The sequence below is a fragment of the Taeniopygia guttata genome, chromosome 2, assembly GCF_048771995.1.
Source record: "Taeniopygia guttata chromosome 2, bTaeGut7.mat, whole genome shotgun sequence".
NCBI lineage: Eukaryota > Metazoa > Chordata > Aves > Passeriformes > Estrildidae > Taeniopygia > Taeniopygia guttata.
In genome coordinates, this window is record NC_133026.1 from 91,265,883 (window position 1) to 91,286,954 (window position 21,072).

General features: G+C 39.6%; 2 protein-coding genes across 11 annotated transcripts in view; one reads left to right on the forward strand and one right to left on the reverse strand.

The window, feature by feature from the left end:
• On the reverse strand, positions 1-10,044 carry MSANTD3 (Myb/SANT DNA binding domain containing 3). Of its 5 annotated transcripts, XM_072924448.1 has the most exons (4): positions 9,142-9,454; positions 7,925-8,043; positions 3,167-3,612; positions 1-1,865 (listed from the first exon to the last, which is right to left on the reverse strand). In XM_072924448.1, exons 3-4 carry the CDS (start codon positions 3,579-3,581, stop codon positions 1,456-1,458), a joined length of 825 nt encoding a protein of 274 aa, XP_072780549.1. In that variant the 5' UTR covers positions 3,582-3,612; positions 7,925-8,043; positions 9,142-9,454; the 3' UTR covers positions 1-1,455. The 5 variants fall into 5 exon arrangements, with proteins under 5 accessions (XP_072780549.1, XP_072780548.1, XP_072780550.1 ...); XM_072924447.1 differs by lacking the exons at positions 7,925-8,043; positions 9,142-9,454 and adding an exon at positions 9,918-10,044; XM_072924449.1 differs by lacking the exons at positions 7,925-8,043; positions 9,142-9,454 and adding an exon at positions 9,486-9,613.
• The window catches only part of LOC100228270 (uncharacterized), a 20,364-nt gene continuing 8,781 nt past the window's right edge, over positions 9,490-21,072 (forward strand). For 2 of the 6 annotated variants that reach the window (XM_072924442.1, XM_072924445.1), the window contains exons 1-11: positions 10,070-10,219; positions 10,865-10,941; positions 11,839-11,907; positions 12,357-12,387; positions 13,506-13,565; positions 14,098-14,157; positions 14,459-14,539; positions 15,374-15,510; positions 18,270-18,392; positions 19,822-19,864; positions 20,771-20,884. In XM_072924442.1, the coding sequence (XP_072780543.1) occupies positions 10,891-10,941; positions 11,839-11,907; positions 12,357-12,387; positions 13,506-13,565; positions 14,098-14,157; positions 14,459-14,539; positions 15,374-15,510; positions 18,270-18,392; positions 19,822-19,864; positions 20,771-20,884 (769 nt within the window). In that variant the 5' untranslated portion in view covers positions 10,070-10,219; positions 10,865-10,890. Of the gene's footprint in view, positions 9,628-10,068; positions 10,329-10,864; positions 10,942-11,838; positions 11,908-12,356; positions 12,388-13,505; positions 13,566-14,097; positions 14,158-14,458; positions 14,540-15,373; positions 15,511-18,269; positions 18,393-19,821; positions 19,865-20,770; positions 20,885-21,072 lie in introns of those variants that run through there. The other 4 variants (XM_072924443.1, XM_012571881.5, XM_072924444.1 and 1 more) reach the window with 4 other exon arrangements.

A 21,072-nucleotide genomic window follows, 5' to 3' on the forward strand; every position in this document is an offset into this window, starting at 1 on the left:
TAATGATCTGAAAATACTTTATTGAATGTGATACTCTGATTTTTCAATGAAAATTTATGGTTTTGTTCATTTTTCTCACTGCTTCAAATGACAGTTGTACACCTTCCTGTAAAACAGGTTTTCACACACCAGAAGTTCTCATAAATCCTTGCAGGGTTCTGCATTTCACATTTTCTTAACTCTTGCCCCACTAGAATAAATGATTGCCAGGGTAAAGATTATCTATCTTTATTTGTGCTTTCCTACTATCTACCATTCTGGACATCCAAACTCTGTGGGGACTTTCATGTGAATGCCTTCATATAAATCATGTCCATCACCCCTCACTGACAGCAAAGGCAAGAAACACACCACCATAATGCACAGGACAGAACAAAAAAAAACCAAAACAGAACAATGCTTCAAGACAGGAATGATTCCCTTGAACTGCTTCCCACCCTATGAGAAGGAAAAGAGGGTAAGTCTTAGTCTTTTCTTCTAGCTAAGGAGAAATAATCAAGTTAGTTGCTACACCATCAAGTATTGCATATTGCAAGAGGGAGACTTTGCCAATGGACTGGCTGGCTCACTGCATTTTGAGAGCTTTATGAATTCTTAAAAAGCTCTTCCCCTCAGAATGACTTCAGGTGAACAGCACACAGTGCTGGCAGCAGCATTTGACCCTCCTGTTTGGATACTCTATTTCAATACAAGATGGGCCTGAAAATTAAAGAACAAGCACAGTGGCTTTTGAGGAAGAAGTTGCCTTTTTTTGACTTCTCGAGTGTCAAGGCTCAAACAACTGGAGGGCCATTCCACAACCATCCTCTCAGTCAGCCAGACAGCTGGAAAATAAACATTACTGTTCTTCAGAAGGAGAGGGCTGTCACTACAGTGTCCTTCTTGCTACGTCCTTCATTTTCACATCTTCTATGAAGAATAAGTTATGGACTGTATTAACTAGTTTATTTTCCCTAAGCTTCAGCATAACGATCCAGCTAATAGCTGCCTATCACCTTTTGTCTCAATAGCAGAGAGCAACTCCAACCCTTGCCTTCATTTGGGAAATGGTAGATAGGAAGAGATAGAAATCCAAACAAACACTACAGCCCAATGTTTAAAGCTGTTAAGTTTTCTTAACAACTCCCAATGTAAGAATACCTTACTCTTACCAATGTAAGAGTACCTTAAACTTCACAAGGATCAAGGGTGTTCTGAGAGGAGAAAATATGTTCACATTGTAGAACACTGTGCATGTCTGTGAGTTAAACAAATCAGAACTACCTACAAACAAACAATAGAGTTTTCCTCTTGGTGAACTATACCACTGTTTCCCTAAACATTAAGAGTCATAGTGTGTTCACTATCAGCCAGGCACCTATCCTGTCACTGTACATTCACAGTAGAAAACCCTCTTTCCAGTGCGTGTTACTCATAAATGTGCTAAACCAGACTGACTCGCTGCCCTTCTATGTTCTAAGGTGAATTAGGAAAGGGTCTGTTATAGGATGATACAGGCCATTCTTTTGTAATGGTCTGCAGTTTTCTCTCCCAATACATTTTCTTTTTATTTAGAACTTCCATTTTTATCCTGTGTTCTTCTTCAGCCATCTCACACTCTCTTTCTATTTGCTGTATCTTTGCCACATGAACTTCATTCATTTGGATTAACTGGAGTTGCAAAATTGACATTTGCTGATGATGTTCTTCCTCATGCATCTTTTTCAGAGCACTTTCCTGAGATGCTTTACTTCTGTAGTTCTTATCTGCTGCTATTCTGACATCAGAACATGAAGGCTCAGGCTGGGAGGTACCTTCGCATACTGGAAAATGTACCAGCTCTTTGTCTTCATCACAAAGTTCTCTGTTTGACACAACAAATGACTCTGCAAACAAAAGAAGAAAAAGTGTTACATTATTCTCTTCCCTTCCTTCAAGAAACAGAAATGTGATAATATAAGTGACTTACATGTGCATATGAAACTTGTGCTCCAGTAGCAAAGCACAGGAGCCACTACATAATGCAGTTCTGCTGCAGAATACTAAGGGTATAATGGGCTGAACAAGACCGCTTGGGGCTCTGTTGAAAGACCTGCAAGGCTATAGTGGGAATTCAGAAGACTAAACTGAATGCAGACACTTGTAAGTGGACACCTAAATTTAGGTGGCTGAGCCTGGAGCTAAACCTTAATGCAGCCACTTAAGCTAAATCCTATGTGACTTGCAATATTTTATGAAAGATCTGAGTGTCAGGTGAAGCTGTGTCAACATGAATATCAAATGACTGAGGGAATAGTAGGAAGAACACTTATTCTTTCCCTATTTCTGCTGCAGATGTTGTAAATACAGTAGTGAAATTTTTTAGGAAAAAAATCACATTATTCTAACATTATTCTAACTGAGAAGGCTCTGCCAATTCTTCTCACGCAGGGAACAGAACAGTTACCACTGCAAATGAGGGTCTCAAAATACATTTCTATCCAAAACAAAATGACTAATTATGGTAAATAGAATTATGAAAGAGGCATTCTAAGAATGTTATCTAACAATGTAGCTGCTGTTGTCTTTTGAACAAGGACAATCTTCTGTGTGAGATCCCGCCATAATAAAATTTGCAATAAACTGTTGCAGCCACCCTCCCTCCTGGTATTGAATTATTCCTTCTGGGTATGCTTGCCAAACAAAGAAGAATGTAGTGGTGAACTTTTTCAGAAAGGCGATTCTCCAGTGTGGACTGCAGTGTGAAATATGGCTCCACATACTCTTTTTAGTCCTTGAAAACAAAGGAGGAAAGACCACAGGGAACTCTTGCAGCAGGCAATTGTGTATCAATTTGCTGCTGGTAGCTTTCTTTTTTTTTTTTTTTTAACCACCAAAATGATACTTTAAAAATGATAAAGATATCCTTGGGACTATTCTTTGGAAACCAGCATGATAGCAACTGTGATGCTTGCCACAAAGCAGCAGATATGTCTGCTGATGAAAACGGATGAAAAAAAATCTGTAAAAACCTCACACCCGTTTAACTCCTGAAGGCCTAAGGAAATACACACAGCCTTGTAATATCATAGCTCTGAAATTACTATTCTATATCCAGCAGTCATAGCTAAGTGGAGAGATTTGAAAAAGAATCACTGGCAAAATCACATACAAAACACTACTTGCATCATTACAGCAACATTTATACCTTGACTAGAAGCATCAGGCTGATATTCAGAGTCTTCTTCTGGTGGGCTCTGCAAAAAGTACATTTGCTCAGGCATTATGCTTCCAATCTTCTCTTTCCCTACGATGTGAGTATTTATAAGTGGACTAATACTTCTTTTTACCTTCTCCCGTCTTTCATGTGCCATTATCTTTTTTGTCCGTGCCTTGATATTTTCCCAGCATTTCTTTAACTGTTTGAAGTCTCGCAGTGATACACTGGGCTGTGAATTATATTCATGAGCTAGTGCTTGCCAGGTGCGCTGTTTCAGAGCAATAGTTCTTGCATCACTTTTTTTACATTCAAGCACATATTTGTATTTTTCAACTAATGCAAGCAGCACACTCTTCTCCACTTCTGAGAAGTATTTAGCAGGCTTTATTATTTCGTTTTGCATTTTCTCCTGTTTCTCCAAGAAGCCAAAATTCCTATGAAAACAGTGATGAAAGAAAAAAAGAAAAAAGAAAACCAAACACAAATTAGAACTGGTTGCAATATGGGGAAACTGTCTTTCAGCAAAAAAAAAAAAAAAAACAACTACTAAGCATAGCTTCTGATTAATTTTATTTTCTAGAATAGCTTGTGAATAGTTCTAGACCACATAATGAAACGATCAGGTAAGATAAAACAGAATTACATGCTGGTTTGTGTTGCCTCTTTAGTGGATACAGAGTGACAGAAGTAGACTACAATGAATGGTTGTCTTTGTTACAATTTATCTGGATACAAAATAGTCAGTATTTACTTAGTATCTTGCTTTTAATATCATGTTTTCCTGTTCATTGCACTTTTTCACTTCCAGAAAGTTTTCCAAGCACTGAAGTCAGGAACAAATTCCAAACCCCAGCCTTCGCTAGCTTCACATTTATGTCTAAAGCCACCTTCAGCATGTTTGGGTTTCCTTTGATTTAAAAAATACCCTCTTCTGTCCTTGCTGATTGCGTATAATTAATTTCCCCATCTCTCTCCAATATTTGAAAGCTCATTTGTATCAGCAAAGATAGTAAGAAGTTGTCTTTTTAAAGACCTGTCAGCTTTGTACTCCCCCACGCTCCATCCCCCCCGAATGATACCCAGTAGGCAGCAGGATCCTGACCTGTATTACAATATTGAGAAGCAGCAAGAGTTGCAAGGAGACAAGAAATAAAAACAGAAACAAACCACGTGGAAGGTACAGGTCCTTCGCCCTTGACTGCTGGCTCTGCATGTGTGGCACTTCCTTGCACTTGTGCTGTTGGTCACTCAGGAGTCAACAACCAGGCTAAAAAGAGTTCTGGCTTTAACACAGCCACTGCTATACACTTACACCATGTCAACAACCACCTCTCTTCTCAAGTCCAGCACTTATGTAGTCAGTTGGAAAAAGGTAGCTGATAACAGGGAATTAGTGGCCATTTGAAAAACAAAAGCAGTGTTGCCTTCAGTTAACAATATATGACTGTGAAACAAAATATCCTTTTGCTTCTTCTATCTTTTCATACTTTCCCCCCCCTTCCTTTCTGCTGTAACTGTGCAGTCCAAATTACTTTTAGATTGTGGGCAAAAATGCAGCCCCAGCTCTCATTTCTTTTATTTTTAGTCATTAAACCAAATTATACATTTGTAAGATAACTGGTTCATATTCCTAACAGTCTAGGACTCTCCCAAAATGAATTTTCTGGTCTTTTGCCTATTGTTTCTACTACTTTTCTTATAACATTCCTTGACGATGCATTAGATAGCACCATCTGGTTTCCTCTTCTCAATATATTTTTGATTAACTCCACTGCACTAGGGCTTTCTTTGTGCCATCCTTGTAGTTCCTTTCCTCCAAACATCTTAGTACTTACAGTTATTCCCATCTCTTTCAGTAAAGGTAACTACTTATATTTATAAAGAAAGCTAACAGACAAGCTAATATCGAAATGAAAGCCCAAGCCTGATATTAAAACAGTGGCTCTCTTGAGTAGCCCATAAAATATGACAAAGCCCAGCTGTCCTGGTTTCAGCGGGGACAGAGTTCATTTTCTTCCTGGAGGCTGGTACAGTGCTGTATTTTGGATTTAGAGAGAATAATGCTGATAACACATGGATGTTTTAGTTGATGCTCAGTGGTGCTTATTCCAAGTCAAGGATTTTCAGTTCCCCATGCTCTGCCAGAGAGCAGGTGCACAAGCAGCTATGAAGGAGCACAGCCAAGACAGCTGATCCAAACTGGCCAAAGGGATGTTCCATACCATGAAATGTCATGTTCAGTGTATAAATGAGAAGGGAGTTGGCCGAGACCTGCAGGTGATGAGCAATCATATTGTGCATCATTTGTTTCTCTTGAGTTTTCTTCCTCTCTCTCTCTCCCCCCCACTACTTTGTCTTTTCCACTACAACAATTATTATTGTTAGTAAATTTTGTTTCAATTATTAAGCTGTTCTTATCTCAATCCACAAGATTTACTTTTTTTTCTGATTCTCCTCCCCACCCCACTGGGGCCAAGGGGTGAGCAAGCAGCTGCACAATACTTGGTTACTGGCTGGGGTTAAACAATGATGCTAGCAAAATAAAGGAGTCAAAGAACAGGGGACATAGTGGAAAAAAGCCTGGAATAGCAAAACTGAAGCGAAGTTAGTAAGTAGAAATAAGTAACAGTCTAGGTCAAGTAAGTAGCTAAGTTGTACCCCTACTGAAAAAGGAGCAAGCACTTGGTTTGCACCTTCTGTCAGTGCTTAAGTGGGTTATTTCCAGTCACCTGTGTGGGTCCTGCATAGTCACAGTTCTGCTCTCTCTTACCAAATCCTGGTGTCACAAGGACATGGGAGAGCTGAAGTTTTTGCAGCAGACAGGACCAAGGGGACTAAGGGAAAGGTCCATAGCAAAACAAAATGTAATAGTGCTACTGGTAATAGAAGAGCTAGTTTATCTTACATTAAAGCAAAAGGAGGAAGAAGGAAGAGAGTTGGGCGGCTGCATTTAAGGAAAACAGTTTCTTGGTTCAATATTTACTCAGTCACACTGTATCAAGTTCGGTTTTTTTTTTTTTTTGGTCTGTGAAAACTTAAGTCACCCCCCCCATATTGGTGACACGAATTCTTAAACAGCTATAAACTGACAGCACAAACTAGGTGTAAGCAAAGAAACTGCTTTAATGCATACCAGTTATTACAATGTCTAGGCCTAATAGAAGTGTACAGCTGCTTCAGGAGTTCCTTAAATAAAACAAACTAGGAAAAAAAAAGAAAAGGTAGTAACAAAATTGACATCCTAGCAAAGATACTGAAAACTGGCAAATTCGCTTCATGAAGCCACTCTACAAACACACAAAATAAAAGAGATCTGGAATGGAATAGAATGTATCTACTAATCTATTTTACTTACATACTTGTTGCACTATTCCAAACCATTAAGTTGCTTTAGAGAGATGCTGAAATGAAATTCTTGGGACTAAATATTGGTTCTATATCTTAATCTCAATTCCACCAAGAAATGGGATGAAAAGCAGTCCCACTGGAAGTTGTGAAGCCCAGTAGCTTTTGACCCTGAAAAACCAGGATTACTCCATGCGATCAGAAAGGACTGATTCTACCTTCTACTGATACATGTAAATCTTACTTCTAGTTTTGAAAAGGTGAGAGAATCTCAGACAAAAAAAATCATTACATGTTTATTTTTAGAAAATCCCTTTATTTAGAAAATAAATAAACTTCTGGATTTTCAGAAGTTTGGAGACTACATTCAAAAAGTTAAACATTACTAGGACTTCTGGATTCCAGATGCTACATATCTAGCTCTACAGACTGGCCAAGAGCAGCTGATGTTAGTAAATATCTAAAACATTTATAAATATGACTTCTCATATATTAACAAATTATGAACTAGAATAAAAGCTCATCTTTCATAGATAGAGCAAATTTAAGTATCACTTTCATACCACACTATCATTTACTTCTGTTATTTTTACTGTTGTAGCTTCTGAGATCCCCAGTTGTAAGTTAAGTTCAAATACTAAACATTAAAGAATGGAAATATAAGTCCTACTCTGAGAAGAATATATTGGTCTTTCCTTGCACTAATAACATTCCTAGTATTTGTTTCCTAAACATACACATTTTATTTGTGTCCTTCCTGTGAAGAAGCCAGGATTATGATCTAGGATGCATAAAGGAACTCAAGAACTTGTGTGGGCAGTTTAATACATAGAAGAAAAGAGTTTTGGAAGACTCTTCTCAAGCTCTTACATGCTTAACCTACTTTCTTCAATGTATTAAAGCCCAAGGTGTCAAGAAAGGTGCCATCCTGAGATGGCAGGAGAAGTTAGAATACAGGGAAGTTGAATCAGAACACCACCATGTATTTATATTCACCTCTTTTTTCTTTATGCATATTATTCACCTTCTTGCAGCCCACTGGCTCCTCTGCAGAATATGAGAAAGGACTCACAAGCCCAGAATTTCCATTTTGAGGCTAAACAGTCCTTGCAGGACATATGCCTGGGATATAATTTAGCAGGAATCTGTGCTGAAATCAAAGCAGTTTACTGTGCATAGCTCATCCCGTAAACTGGATTGATTTGTGTGGGCACATGAGGACAGTTGGTGAGTAAATTCTAAGAAACAAAGACTGGAAAGCTTCTCCCACTCTTACAGGTGCCTAGGCTCCAAGACACAAGCAGTAAGAAAGCATTTTATCCTAAATATCTTCTCCTGGCATGACTCAATTCACAACCTTAAAACAAACAGTGTCCTAAGTATTTGTCCTCTCACACAAACCTCTATAGCTTCAAGATAAGAGAAGTATCTCTCAGTTCCTCATCTCTACTGTGAAATGTTGTGCAGCATTCTTCTTTTAAAGACTATAAGGCATGTGATGTGATCTGCTGGAAGAATAGCTTGAAAAAAGAATTATACAAGTCAGGAAATGCACATATGATCATAAATATTTCACACACATGCATTATTTTGCTTGCACACATCTAAACAGACACCCAAGCTCCACTCAATTGCATAGAAGCCCAGTAAAAGGGAAAAAAAAAATAGGTTTAAGTTGGCATGTATGAGCATTTTTAGTCCATGAAATGTTTTTTTTAGGCACAAGAAAATGCAGAGAGAAAGTTACGGTCAAAGACTTATCCCAAATGTTAAAAAGGTTACATTAACCAAACCCAAAGGAAAGAGTTTATTAGCAAACTGTGGTCGCTTACGGGGTGAAAATGAAGTTCACTGACCAGTGCCAACAGAATTACTACCAGAAATATTCAAAGATTGATAAAAATAAAATTTATGTCTCTAACTTAAATTCCAGGTGAAGCTCTAAACATAGCCAGTAATTAACAACATTGGAAATCAATTATAATTCTGTCCTTTTTATCCAGTGCTCGAGGAGGAAAGAAAGACATGGAAATGCAATGACCCAAACTAGTCACAACGGGTTTATATTTTGTTTGAATGACAGAAGCAGCAGTAAACAGTGTTCTTGTTCCTCAAATGTTTCCTTGGTTTTCCTCACCAAGCTTCCATCGGTGTGCCAGGCCTGACCCTGCCTACCTTGAAACTTGAAATCACTAGGTAATCAAGAGCACATTGCAAATATGAATGAGATCTATACAGGAAATGTGCTTTAATCAGATTTTTTAAAATCCCACCTCCTTGGGTGCTTTCCCCCCATGCTTTAATACAAATGAACAGTTATCGTGGATCATCCAGCAAACAAACAAGCTCATCTACTAGTAAAATTCACAGTACTTTACCGAAATTTCTCCTGTCAGATTTTATATAGCTATACCTGGAAATGTATTTATATATATGTGTATATATATCTCTGGATCATATCACACAATAGATATACACAGATGGATTTTAAGGGGGTCATCCCGCTACCTATGGAGGACATCCAAAGCACTTCCCGCAAGCAAGGTAATGGACGCAGGTTGTTATTCCGAATGACTGCCTGAAATCCACCAAAAATAGGCATAATATAGGAATCCTACCAGACTCGCCCGCACCCGAACTTCTCAAACATTAACTCGAGCTTGGGGGGGTTTTGCAATCTCCTCGCTAGCTCCTCTTCTGCTTGAAGGAGAAAGCAGAGCAGGTCCCGGCTCCACAAAGGCGGCCGCTCCCCGTCGGGCGGGCGCGGGGGCTGCGGCGCGGTGCGGGCGCATCAGCGGCGGCGGCGGCGGCGGGGGGGCTCGGCGGGCGGGCGGCCGCTGTCACCCAGCGCCCGCGGGGACCAGCGCCGGCGGCGGGGACAACCCCACCCTGCGGCCCCGCTGGCTCCCCGTAACAAAGCGCCTCTCGGCTCCCTCCCTCCCTCGTTCCCCGCCTCCCTCACCTCCCCGCCCGCAGGCCGCCGCCACCGCTCCCTCCAGCTCCCCGCAAACCCCGCGCTGGATTCCCGCCCGCCGCAGCACGGGCGGCGCGGCGCCGGCCTCTCCCGCGGGGACACCGCCGTGCCACCCGGCCCGGGCCTGCAGGTGCGGCGGCGCTGCGGGGAGGCGGCCGCGGAGAGACGCGCGTGTGTCTCTGTGTGTGTTTATATGTATGTATGTGTGTGTGTGTGTGTGTGTTGTGGGGAGCGGCGTGCGAACACCCAGCGGCCGCCAGGACGGGGGTGGGCAGCCCCGCCTGCACCGGGCGCGGGCGGAGTTCCCGGGACGCACGTCCCTAGCGCGGCGTGCCCATCCCGGTCCCGGGGCCCTGGAGCGGAGCGGGATGGGGAATCCCCGCCCCGGTGCGGCGGCCGCGGACCCAGCTCGGGCTTTACCTCCGACAGCGCCCGGCGGCCCCGCGCGCCTGCGCGCCAGCGCCCCCAGCGGCGGCTGCGGGAAGGGCCGGGGGTGGCTGCGGCCGCCCCGTTCCGTTCCCGTTCCCGTTCCCGTTCCCGTCCCCGCCCGCGGTACCGCCGGTGCCGTGCCCGGCCCGGCCGGGCTCCCGCCGCCCTCCCGTGCCTCCCCGCGCCCGCCGTGGCGCAGCTCCGTCCCGCCCGTGAGTCGGTGGCAGGCGGCGGTGCGGCAGCGGGGAGCGCCCTCGGCTCCTCCGGGCTCTGGACGCTGCCCGCCCGCCGGGGTGAGTTGCGTGCGGCGGCGGCCCGGCGGGAGCAGTGTCTGCGTCCTCCTCGGCGGGGCTGGAGTGCCGGGAAGGGCTCTCTCCCGCCTGGCGCCGCTCTTGGCGGGCGGTTTGGAGCTTCGGGGCCTCCCTGCTTCCCTTCCTTCGCTCCTTTCCCTCCCTCCCTCCCTCCCTTCTTTTCTTCCTCCCCCGTCCCCTGGCCGCCGCGGGCCGGGTGGGACGTGTCCTTCTTCCCGAAGCCCGCCGTGTGCCTCCTGTTCCCAGGCGCTGCGTGCTGGCTGTGCCCCGTGTGTGTGTCAGCTGTCCCAGCCCCTGCGCGCAGTCCTGTCCCAGGAAAGAAGGGGGGAGCTTGAAATGGTCCGGATTAGTTTTTGTTTCATTAGTTTTTGTTCTGCGTAATCTTCTAGTGACGTTAATGTTTCCCGAGGGAAGCTCGCGGAGAACAATTGTTTCTTTCCATGCTGTAGTTTTGCTCGCGAGTTGAAAATAGGATCATTAGTCTGGACATTCAAAGGTTGAATATAACTCAAGGCGAGGCACAAAATAAAGCTGGAATGTGCCCAACCCTCATATAGGCGGAACAAAAATGTAAATAATTTTGTGGAACTTAAACAACAGCTTGCAATCTTTCTGTATTTTTCCTAGAATTTTTTATTATCTAAAGACTGAATATGGACCCTGAAAGTGAAATAAAGAAGCAAATAAACCCCTTTTACTGCAATGTAAGTATTCACTTACAAAGTTGTACTAAACCAAGTGTGAAAGTTCATTTTTTCTCTTGAGCAAGCTTGATAAATAGCACTGGAGCTGAACTTATTTTGGTGTCTTTGTCATGTTTGACTTAGATGTGTGTTAAGATTATTATTATAGTGAATAATAATATGTTTCTAAATAAATGCATTATTTTTAAAAGTGGATGACTAAGCGTAGCTCCTGTTCAGACAAAAAATCTTGATTTCCTTGGTTGTCAGGTTTACTGCTGTTTTTTTAAAGCATCCTGGGATTTTTAGAAGAGAAGAAAATTTGGGCTGCTGCTGTTCATTCACATGAATTTAAACCTAGTCTGCTCCCGTTCCAAACTGGCCCAGGCATAAACCAGCTGTGATAGGGAAGTTTTCCAAAGGGGGCGAGGCAGGCCCTGAACTGATCAGAGTAAGTGTGTTAGTGTGGATGCAGCACTGAGAACTGGCTCACCTCAGGCCGGTGTCATGGCTTGTCACAATTATGCCATGCCTGTGGCTCACCCTTCCTCCAGAGTGTGTGAGGAAGGTCTTGGATCTGTCTTCACTTAAAACATATTATGTTTTATAAAAACTGACTTAATTTGTGATATGGGACACATGCCCACACAGAAAGTGTTATGAGATAGCTGCAGAGTTCTGCAGCATCTGAAATTCTTATGTGGTGTGGAGAACCTGGTTCATTCCACTGTGTTTTGGTGGTCTTGGAGCCTTATAGAATTCAATTTTAGGAGGCTGCTCTAGTTTGTATTTGAAGTAGTAGTACTTTTTAGAACTTAAGCTATCCCAACAATTTGGTAGTAGATCTGTTTTGGTATCAGTAGTATGTTATTTCTCTTGGTGTGTGTGCAATGCTAGAAATACTTCTCTTTAACCTAGATTTGCAAAATCTGGTGTTCTTCTGCATTAAACTTGCAGACTCATTTCCTTGGAGCAAAACACAGGACGGTAAGATCAGTTTTTGAATGTACCTTTTGTCAGATTTTACCAATTTATTTAGCAATAGATTATGGGATTTGAAATATAGTTTTGGTGTGGTGGTGAAACATACAATTTCAGATATTTAACTAGTTTTGCTAATTTACTGTCTTCTCTACAATGATAAAATAGAACGTGGTTTTGTACAATCATCCTATCAGAAAATGTTACATCTTTATGTCTAGTAAATACAGTACATTAGACTACATGGCTGTTAATAAAGGGAGAATGGAATTACTTAAATCATAGACAATTTCCAGAAGAAAAACGGATGTTTTTATTTTTAAATTTTCATGTACTTATTCACCTGAGATAGTCTATGCTGTTGGTATTAATCTAACATATATAATAAAAGCTTTTAATTATTATTTTTTGAGTCTTAAGTGCCTTCTTTTTTCGTTGATGACTTGGTAATTTAGGTTGAAGAAGCATTGAAAACTCATGGCATGCGTAAGTGCAAGATTTTTTTTGCTTCCTGCTGTGTTCTGTACCCACATTTTTCTCCCTGCCCCAATGTAGGTTTTTATGAAACAATGAGAAAAATACTTTCTCAAGACCTGTGCTTTAAGACCTGTCCTGTGTTTTTTAATAACTACCTAATCAATGTGAGCAAGAGATATGCGAAGTTGATTAACAAACACTAGCTAGAATACTAAAAATCACCTACATTAAATTTTTGAGAAACCCTGAAGAATTCAAGACATGAGAGACCTTCAAAATTTAAAATATAATCTAAAAACCTATGCTTTTTAAAGCATGTAGAAATAATGTATATACTTTTTACTTGTTTTTGAAAAGGGGTTACTTGCTTCAGCTATTTAAGATATTTTTAATACTTTTAATAGGTTTAATAAATTGTTAAACCTCCTCTGGGTCTTGATGAACTGGTCTAGTTCCAGAAGGAGTGAAGGTCTAACTACACTCACAATTGTCCTCCTAATTTGGTTTCATGATGCACCAAAATGTCTTTTCGGTTTTCTACAGTTCATTGCTCCTAGAATTTGGTTTGAAAGTTGTTGTTCAAGTCAGACATAGTCATTGGACCTACCTGATCTGAGAATTTTTGTTTGGACTGTAGTGGAAATGTAAGTGAAGAAATATTTAGCAGCTGTATGCTGCTGAAATAAATGTCCTGAAATTCCTGGATGCCCTCAAATATTTAGAGACATTGAACTTCATTGATCTTCCTCTCTGCCTGCTTCATTGAATTGCCTGACATGCAATAACTTTGTTGTTGTTTGGTGTGAATGTTTTTTGTCCATCCTTTGGAGTGTGGTGCTGATGACAACAGGGTCATGAGTTCATGGGTTCAGTCCTTGTACAGGACTCGATGATCCTTGTGGGTCCCTTCCAACTCAGAACAGTCAATGAATCTGTGAAAAAAATCTCTTAGCACGTTCAAAACTTAAGTTAAACATCGCTTTGTTTTCTCATGTCAACAGAAGCTCAAAGAGTTTTTTTCAAGTAGTTAGTCAGTTATTTTACCAAATTATTTTTATACTAACAATTTTATTTCCACTTCTGTGGGATTTTTAATTTTCTCTCTTTTTTTTTTTTTTTTTTTTTAGTTAAAACAGAAAGTTGCTTAGGGAAGAAACTGAAAACACCTGTGAAACTTCCCGATTTTGGTAAGAATGTTTAATGTTTCCCCCACACCTCCCTCCCCCCACCCCAAAAAAAACCAAAATGGAAGAAATAAACATTTTTGAGGTATAATATTACAAGTAATATCCAGATCCTAGCAGGTCATTGGGAATTCATTTTTGTTCATTGTATTTTCAGTCTGCAATAATATTTTCTGATAATACTTGATTTGTACAACTTAAATGCTTCAAAAAGAGAGGAAATAAGATTGGGGGGGCATAATGTTTTATAATGACTGACTTAATTTGTGACATGGGACCATGTATGAGCAGGGATTTGTACAGGAGTCAATGATCCTTGTGGGTCTCTTCCAAATCAAAATCATCTGTGAAAAAAAATCTCTTAGCACATTCAAAACCAAATATAGTTTCATTTTGTCATATCAGCAAAAGCTCAAAGAGTTTTCCCCTAAAGTAGTCAGTTATTTTACTAAATTGTTCTTTCAATTGTACTAACAATTTTATTTCCACTTCTTTCAGATTCTTAACTTTTGGTTTCTTCTTTTTTTTTTTTTAGTTAAAACAGAAAGTTGTGTAGGGAAGAAAGTGAAAACACCTGGGAAACTTCCTGATTTTGGTAAGAATGTTTAATGTCTCTCCCCATGCCTTCCTGAAAAAAAATTTTAAAATGGAAGAAACAGAAAATTTTGAGGTACAACATTACAAGTGGTTTCTAGATTTTAGCAGGTCATTGGGAATTCATTTCTGATCATTGTACTTTCAATCTGCAATAATATTTTGTGATAATACTTAATTTTTGCAACCCAAATGCTTTAAAAATAGTGGAAATAAGATTGTGGGGCATAAGGGTTTATAATAACTGACTTAATTTGTGATGCGTATGAGCAGGGATTCACTTGTATGTGAATTTCTTACAGTGCCACTTGAGCCAGAGAAGTTTCATGGACAGACATTGGAAGACCAGCTTAATACATGTAAAGATACAGAACCTGCACTTGGTGAGAGCTTTTAATTCTGTAATTGTTTGGTTTTGGGATATTTACCTTTGAAGAGTACGGGTCCGTTTTTTAAAATGTAAAATTAGGTAATGTCTAACAAAGTCTTTTTATGGTTGCACTGAGTACCCAATAGAATGGTATGGAAGTGACAGTTCATAGTGATAAAATCCTTTGCTTTGGCCTGGAACATAATTGGTTAGATACCTCATGTTGACAATAGTCTCTAGAAACAAACTAAAGTGATAGAACAGAAATGAATTTTAACTTTGAAGGTTAGTGTGGTGCTTTGCAATTTAACTACCCAATTTCAATTAAATTAATTTAATTTAATTTTTGTATAATGTAAAAGACCAATAGCAATGAAGAAACTATTCCATCTTTCAAATGCTTTAAAAGGAATGTATTTATAAGTGATACATATTAGATAATGTGATGCATATTAGATTATTAAGTACTATGGGGAGGGGAGATAGGAGTTGACAGAAAAAACAACTAAGGACATATATTAAAATACATTCCCTTCTAATTAGTTTAAAAAATAATTGTTGCTATTAATTTTTAGGATTTAGGATTAAAAAATTGTTGAGTCCTATATGGTAAGCATAAGATATCCTAAAAATATAAATTTTATACCTTTGGTGTTCAAAAAGTCTACAGACCCAAATGATAAAAATCTGATGGTTCTAAAAGTCTTCACTGATGTATTTGACATGCAGTAGTAATCTTTTCTTTATATGTCAGTGCTTTAAGATCAGTTCTTTTGCAACCAGCACTGATGATTTGTTCCAGCAAACATAAAATTTCCTAAGTTGTTTGGGTTTTTTTTCAATACAGGACTTAATTACATAATAGAATACCGAACAAAAGACAACGTTCCTTTTCTCTATGAATGTCAACTATGCTACTGTAAAACAGGACTGAGTAACATGTTCATGCATGTTTGTGGTTCCAAGCACAGACTGGCATACTTGGTAAGTTGGTTTTTTTTGGATTTTTGTTTGTTTTAATGTAATGATTAAAGGGGATAATTTTTTAGTCATATTTTGATTTTAAAAAAAGATCAAATTTTAGGTTTTACATAAGCTTCTGTGAAAATCTTGGTATTGCAATTGTGCAACTGTTATGAATAGACTTAAAATTCTCATCAGTAATGTGTATGTCTGTCCATTGCTTGACACTGAGTTTAGTTTATTCTGTTTTGGTCAACAAATAATGAAATCTATAGCTAAAATGGACTAGAAATAGATATTTGACTGATTTTTGTATAATTTAAAAGAACAGTAGCAATGAAGAAACTAGTCCATCTTTCAGATGCTTTAAAAGGAATGAGTTTATAAATTATATATGTTAGATAATGTGATACATATTAGATTATTAAATACTGTGACTTGGAATCAGTGCGGGGAAAACCCAACTCCTCTTCTGTTTTGAGACTGGACAAGACATGTCTGTTCTGTTGCTTGTTTTATGACAAAGCTCTTGAGGTTCATGTCAGCTCACAAACATTCAAACACATTATCATTTTCAATATGTTTAGACAAATGAGGCTCTCCAGTCTCTGAAAGTTTACTTGAGTATATTGACTTAGGATGGGCTTTAACAAAACTGAGAAAGCAATATTCTGAAAAGTATTTTGATATTTTCTGTAAAAGTCTCTGAAAATTGGTATTAGGTTCAACACATCTTAAAGTTACAGACAGCTGAGTTCACATAGTATTTTGGGGCAGCTTTAGGCCTAATGTTGGGTGTGCTGCTATGAATCTGCAGTGATGTCCTTCATAAACACCATACTGTTTCTGGTCATTAATTCAGATGTACATGCTGAGTTTTGATGTTCTCAGCTATTGCATTTCTGCTTACTTGGAACTGTTTCCTGCAATTCTGAATCTTACACTTGTTAACTGCATCTCTGCTAAATTTTTAAATGATATAAAAATATAATAATTCATGAAGGATAACTTTTAAGTTGTGCACCTGAGCTGGATTACCCTTAGTGGCGAAAAAGTCAGGAGACTAAATGACTGGAATTAGCTCTGCTGAAAAAGGAGCCTGGGGGTCCTGGTGGATAACAAACTCAAGATAAGTAGTGTAGCTTGGTGTCAGTGAAGGCTAGCAGCAAGCTGAGCTCTACTAACAAGGGAGATCAAAGGAAGTGATTATTCCCCTGTTCTTGATCCTTGCTAGGCTGTATCCAGGGTATTGTATTCAGTTTTGTACTATTGCAGAAAGGAGGTTATTTATGAAATTGAGCTAGTCCAGTGGAGAGCTGCTAATATAGTCAGGCAGCTGAAGCACACTTGTACTATGAAGAGAAATTAAGGTAGTTGGGTTTTTTTCTGGCTGGAGAAGAAAAAGTGTCAGAGGGATCTAACAGTAACCCTCCAGTACCTCAGAGAAGGTTATTAAAAAGGCAGAACCAGACACTTTTTGGTGCTTCTTGGCAGGAACACAAATTCAAGCAGGGGATTTTCATACATGACATATAGAAGGTGTCCCTCAGGGTTCTATGCTGGGACCAGTTCTGTTTAATATCTTTATTGATGGCATGGATGAGGGGATTGAGCCTTTCATTAGTAAATTTGAAGATGACACTAAGCTGGGAGTGTGTGTCAATCTGTTTGAGGTTAGGAGGGCTTTGCAGAGACACCTGGAGCAGTTGGATGGATGGGTGGAATCCAATAAGATGGAGTTTAATAAGTCCAAGTGCCAAGTCCTGCATTTTGGCCACAATAACCCCCTGCAGCGTTATAGGCTGGGGACGGTGTGCCTGGACAGTGCCCAGGCAGAAAGGGACCTGGGGGTGCTGGTGACAGCCGGCTGAGCACGAGCCAGCAGTGTGCCCTGGTGGCCAAGAAGGCCAGCGGCTCCTGGCCTGGATCAGGAATGGTGTGGCCAGCAGGAGCAGGGAGGTCATTCTCCCCCTGTACTCGGCACTGGTGAGGCCCCACCTTGAGTGCTGTGCCCAGTTCTGGCCCCTCAGTTTGGGAAGGACACTGAGACACTTGAGCGCATCCAGAGGAGGCAACGAGGCTGGTGAGGGGCTTGGAACACAAACCCTGTGAGGATCGACTGAGGGAGCTGGGGGTGTTTAGCCTGAGAAAAGGAGACTCAGAGGTGACCTTATCACTCTCTACAACCCCCTGAAGGGTAGATGTAGTCAGGTGGGGTTTGGTCTTTTTCTCCAGGCAGCAACTGACAGAATGAGAGGTCACAATCTCAAGCTGTGTCAAGAGTTGAGATAGGTTGGATATTAGGACAAAGTTTTTCACACAAATGGTGACAAAGTTCTGGAATGGCCGGTGGAGTCACTATCCCTGGATGTGTTTAAAAAAAGACTGATGTGGCAGTTGGTGCCATGGTTTAGGTGAGGTGTTAGGGCATGTGTTGGACTTGATGATCTTTAAGGTCTCTTACCTAGTCATTCTGTGAATTCTGTGAATTGTTTGCTGTGAGGGCAGTCAAGCATTGGAGCAGGTTGTCTGGAGAAAAGGGGAAATCTCTCTCTCCAGAGGTTTTAGATCCAGGCAAAGCCCGGAGCAACCTGTACAGCATTCATTGTCAACCCTGTTTTGAGCTGAAGATTTGGCTTAATTCCCTAAATTATTCTGTGCATAAACATTTTAATAATTTCTGCTATGTATTTGTAGAAGTTGATTTATCTCCCATGATTATTAGCTGTGTTAGATCTGAAAGGAGTTGTGTGACTTAAGGACATGCATTTATTTTCTAGAGACAACATTATCCAGAGATAGCACAATCTGATGAAGTTAAGGGTAAAGGCTCTGAACTAAACAAAAGAGTTAGGCAAATTGGATTAACAATTGAGAAGAAAGAAGGAAGAAAACAAATACAGGTACATTTCACTTAAGAATTCCAGAAGATTTATATTTAATAAAATAAAAAAATGTAATTTCCGTTATGGCGGGCAGATATGCTTTGGAAGGTAAGAAAGTCTTGCTTTTTAAACCTTTTTTCAGGTTCTTTTTGTCATTTTAGTAATTCTTCCAGGGTTATTCTGGACAAAATTTCTCTATCTCAGTGCACAAATAATGCAAAATATATATACTGATATTTAATGAATTCTCAAAACTGTGTGTGTGTAAAATAAGTTGTTCTTTGTTGCTAGGAAACTGCTTTTATAACTTTTCTGCATAGTTTCTGCTTTGTAAACACTTGTGGCAATTCTCAGGGAAGCCAGGTAAAAGTTCTGATAGTACAGATGGAAGTGTGGGAATTTACAAGTTGACATGAGATAATCAGCAGTGCTGTGGGATCACAGAAGCACGATAAATTCTTAGTGAGCTGCACCCTTAGAATCATGTGGAGATAACTTCATATTGCTCTTTGTTGATACTTACACTGCAGTAGGATTTATAATACTTTTATGTGGACAGGATATTGATGAAGTTTCTTCTTGAGGTGCACCTCACCACCAACTTCATGGCAAGTTTATTGAGGTGCTCACAGTTCTTTGTGGTACACGTTAAATTTGTTTTCTCCATCAACTTCAATTTCTGTCAGCATCCTGCTTGTTAAGCAGTGTTTCTTGACAGGATCCCTAACTAATGCTACATAATGTGCATTTGGAAGGATGGAGCTCCCAAGGTTTCTATATTAAAGCTGGTGGTGTCCTGCCCATCTGAAAAGAGACTTGTTTTTCTTTCTGTGTGATACTGTAACACTTAAGTTCAAGGATTAGAACCTGCTCCGATCCTCCCATTTCTGATAAAGAACAAGTATTGGAAGATCAAGTCAAGAAAAAATGCTGTAGAAGGGAGAGATTTCAGATTATCAAATCCATTCTGTCTGTCCTTCATTTTTAACCTCTCCTTAAAAAGAAAAGTAACTGACTGTTGGCAGCAACGTTTTCATTTGACTTGAGACTGTTTATTTTACTTGAGATTTATGTTCATGGATATGGAAATATTTACTTCCATCTATATTTTTTAGAACTTTTTGTTTGTTTTTCTAGGTAGTTTATTACATCTATAGCAATCCATTCCTAATGTAAGGAACTTTTAAGCAAAGTGTGTGTAACCTGGTTTCATTTTACTGCTATATCTTCTGAAACCAGCTGTTTAATTTTATTTTTTTCCCAAGTTCTAGAAGAAATTAATTTATGGTAAATAAATATTCAGGTAACTAACTTATTGACTTTTTGAATATCCATTAAGGGATTTACACACACGTGTTTTACACTACTAGTCATATTAATGCTAATGAAATATCTATGAAATAATTTTATCCACAAAATAACTAACATAAATGGGTTTTATTTTTAGGTTGTTACAGGTGTTACTACAATGAGAAGGAAATGGCAAGAAAGTAAGTGTGCTCAGAGGGGTGCAAATTGTCCATTACTAATTTGTTCCTCCTTTGATATAAATCAGACCAGGGTAGTCTGCAGTGCCAGATACCAGCATTTTGCTGAACTGGACAAAAGGAGCAGACTGGGGCTCTGTGCTAGTAGTTAATTTGCAGTACAGAAATCCACACATAATTCTTAAAGCTCTTATCTCTGAAAGAAGAATTTTCTGTTTTACTAGCCATTGATACTCACAAAATTGTAGGAATGTGATGTGAGATCTCCCCACTCAGTTTAATGTTTTAAAACTCATTGTATTACAGTGTTGTCCAGGTGGACAGACAATATGACTGAATGCCACTTGAGGAAATGGCTAAACTTTTCTATGATTCACATTGCCTGAAAAATAGAGATTTGAATTAAAACTAATGTACTTAATTTTGATGTATATTAGCATGTAAATAGCACCTTAAAATAGCTCAATAGAAGTAATGAGATTATCTTGATTAGCAGTGTTGTACTCTGAAGAGAAAAAAAATAGCCATTTTGAATCTAAAAAGTGGTTTTAAATAAGTTGAGTCCTATACAAATTGGATTTCATTACTGTAACCTGTTGGTTAATGTGTCTTATTTTGCATGTGACTTTGTGGCATTTTACTACATTTATAGTATTTGCATATTTTAGGAAATGCAAGCATGTAATTATAACTAGGCTATAAAAAAGCCTGGTTAATACTTTAAACTTTGTTGCTAATTTGTAATTTGTATTTAATATGGTGTCACATAATAATGCTTATAAAATTGTTCTTAGTATTTGTAAGTACTGTTGCATAGAAACAGAGCTAGGTGAAATTGAAGTGTAGTAGGAGAACCACCCTCTATCAAGATAATGTCCATTGTGCTACATTTCATACATGTTTGTTTAGCTCTCAGTGCAGAGGACAGCCCTTCAAAAGCTAAAGTTCAGCATGTTGATGCACCCCTTAGTAATGCAGAAAAAACAGATAATCAAGAGGGGAAACTGACAGACCCTATGCAAGGTAAGAGGAAAAATTATTTATTTTATTTTTTTTAACTTTCACTGGTGTATGAGTTATTTACTACTATATGTGCCTGTTCATGGCTTCCACAGCTGAGTTATAAAGGTGAATTTGCACAGTTGTGTGGATGGCCTTGGAGTCTGTGGCAAAGGAAGGAATAATCCCAGTGTTTGTGAAGAAAACATTCT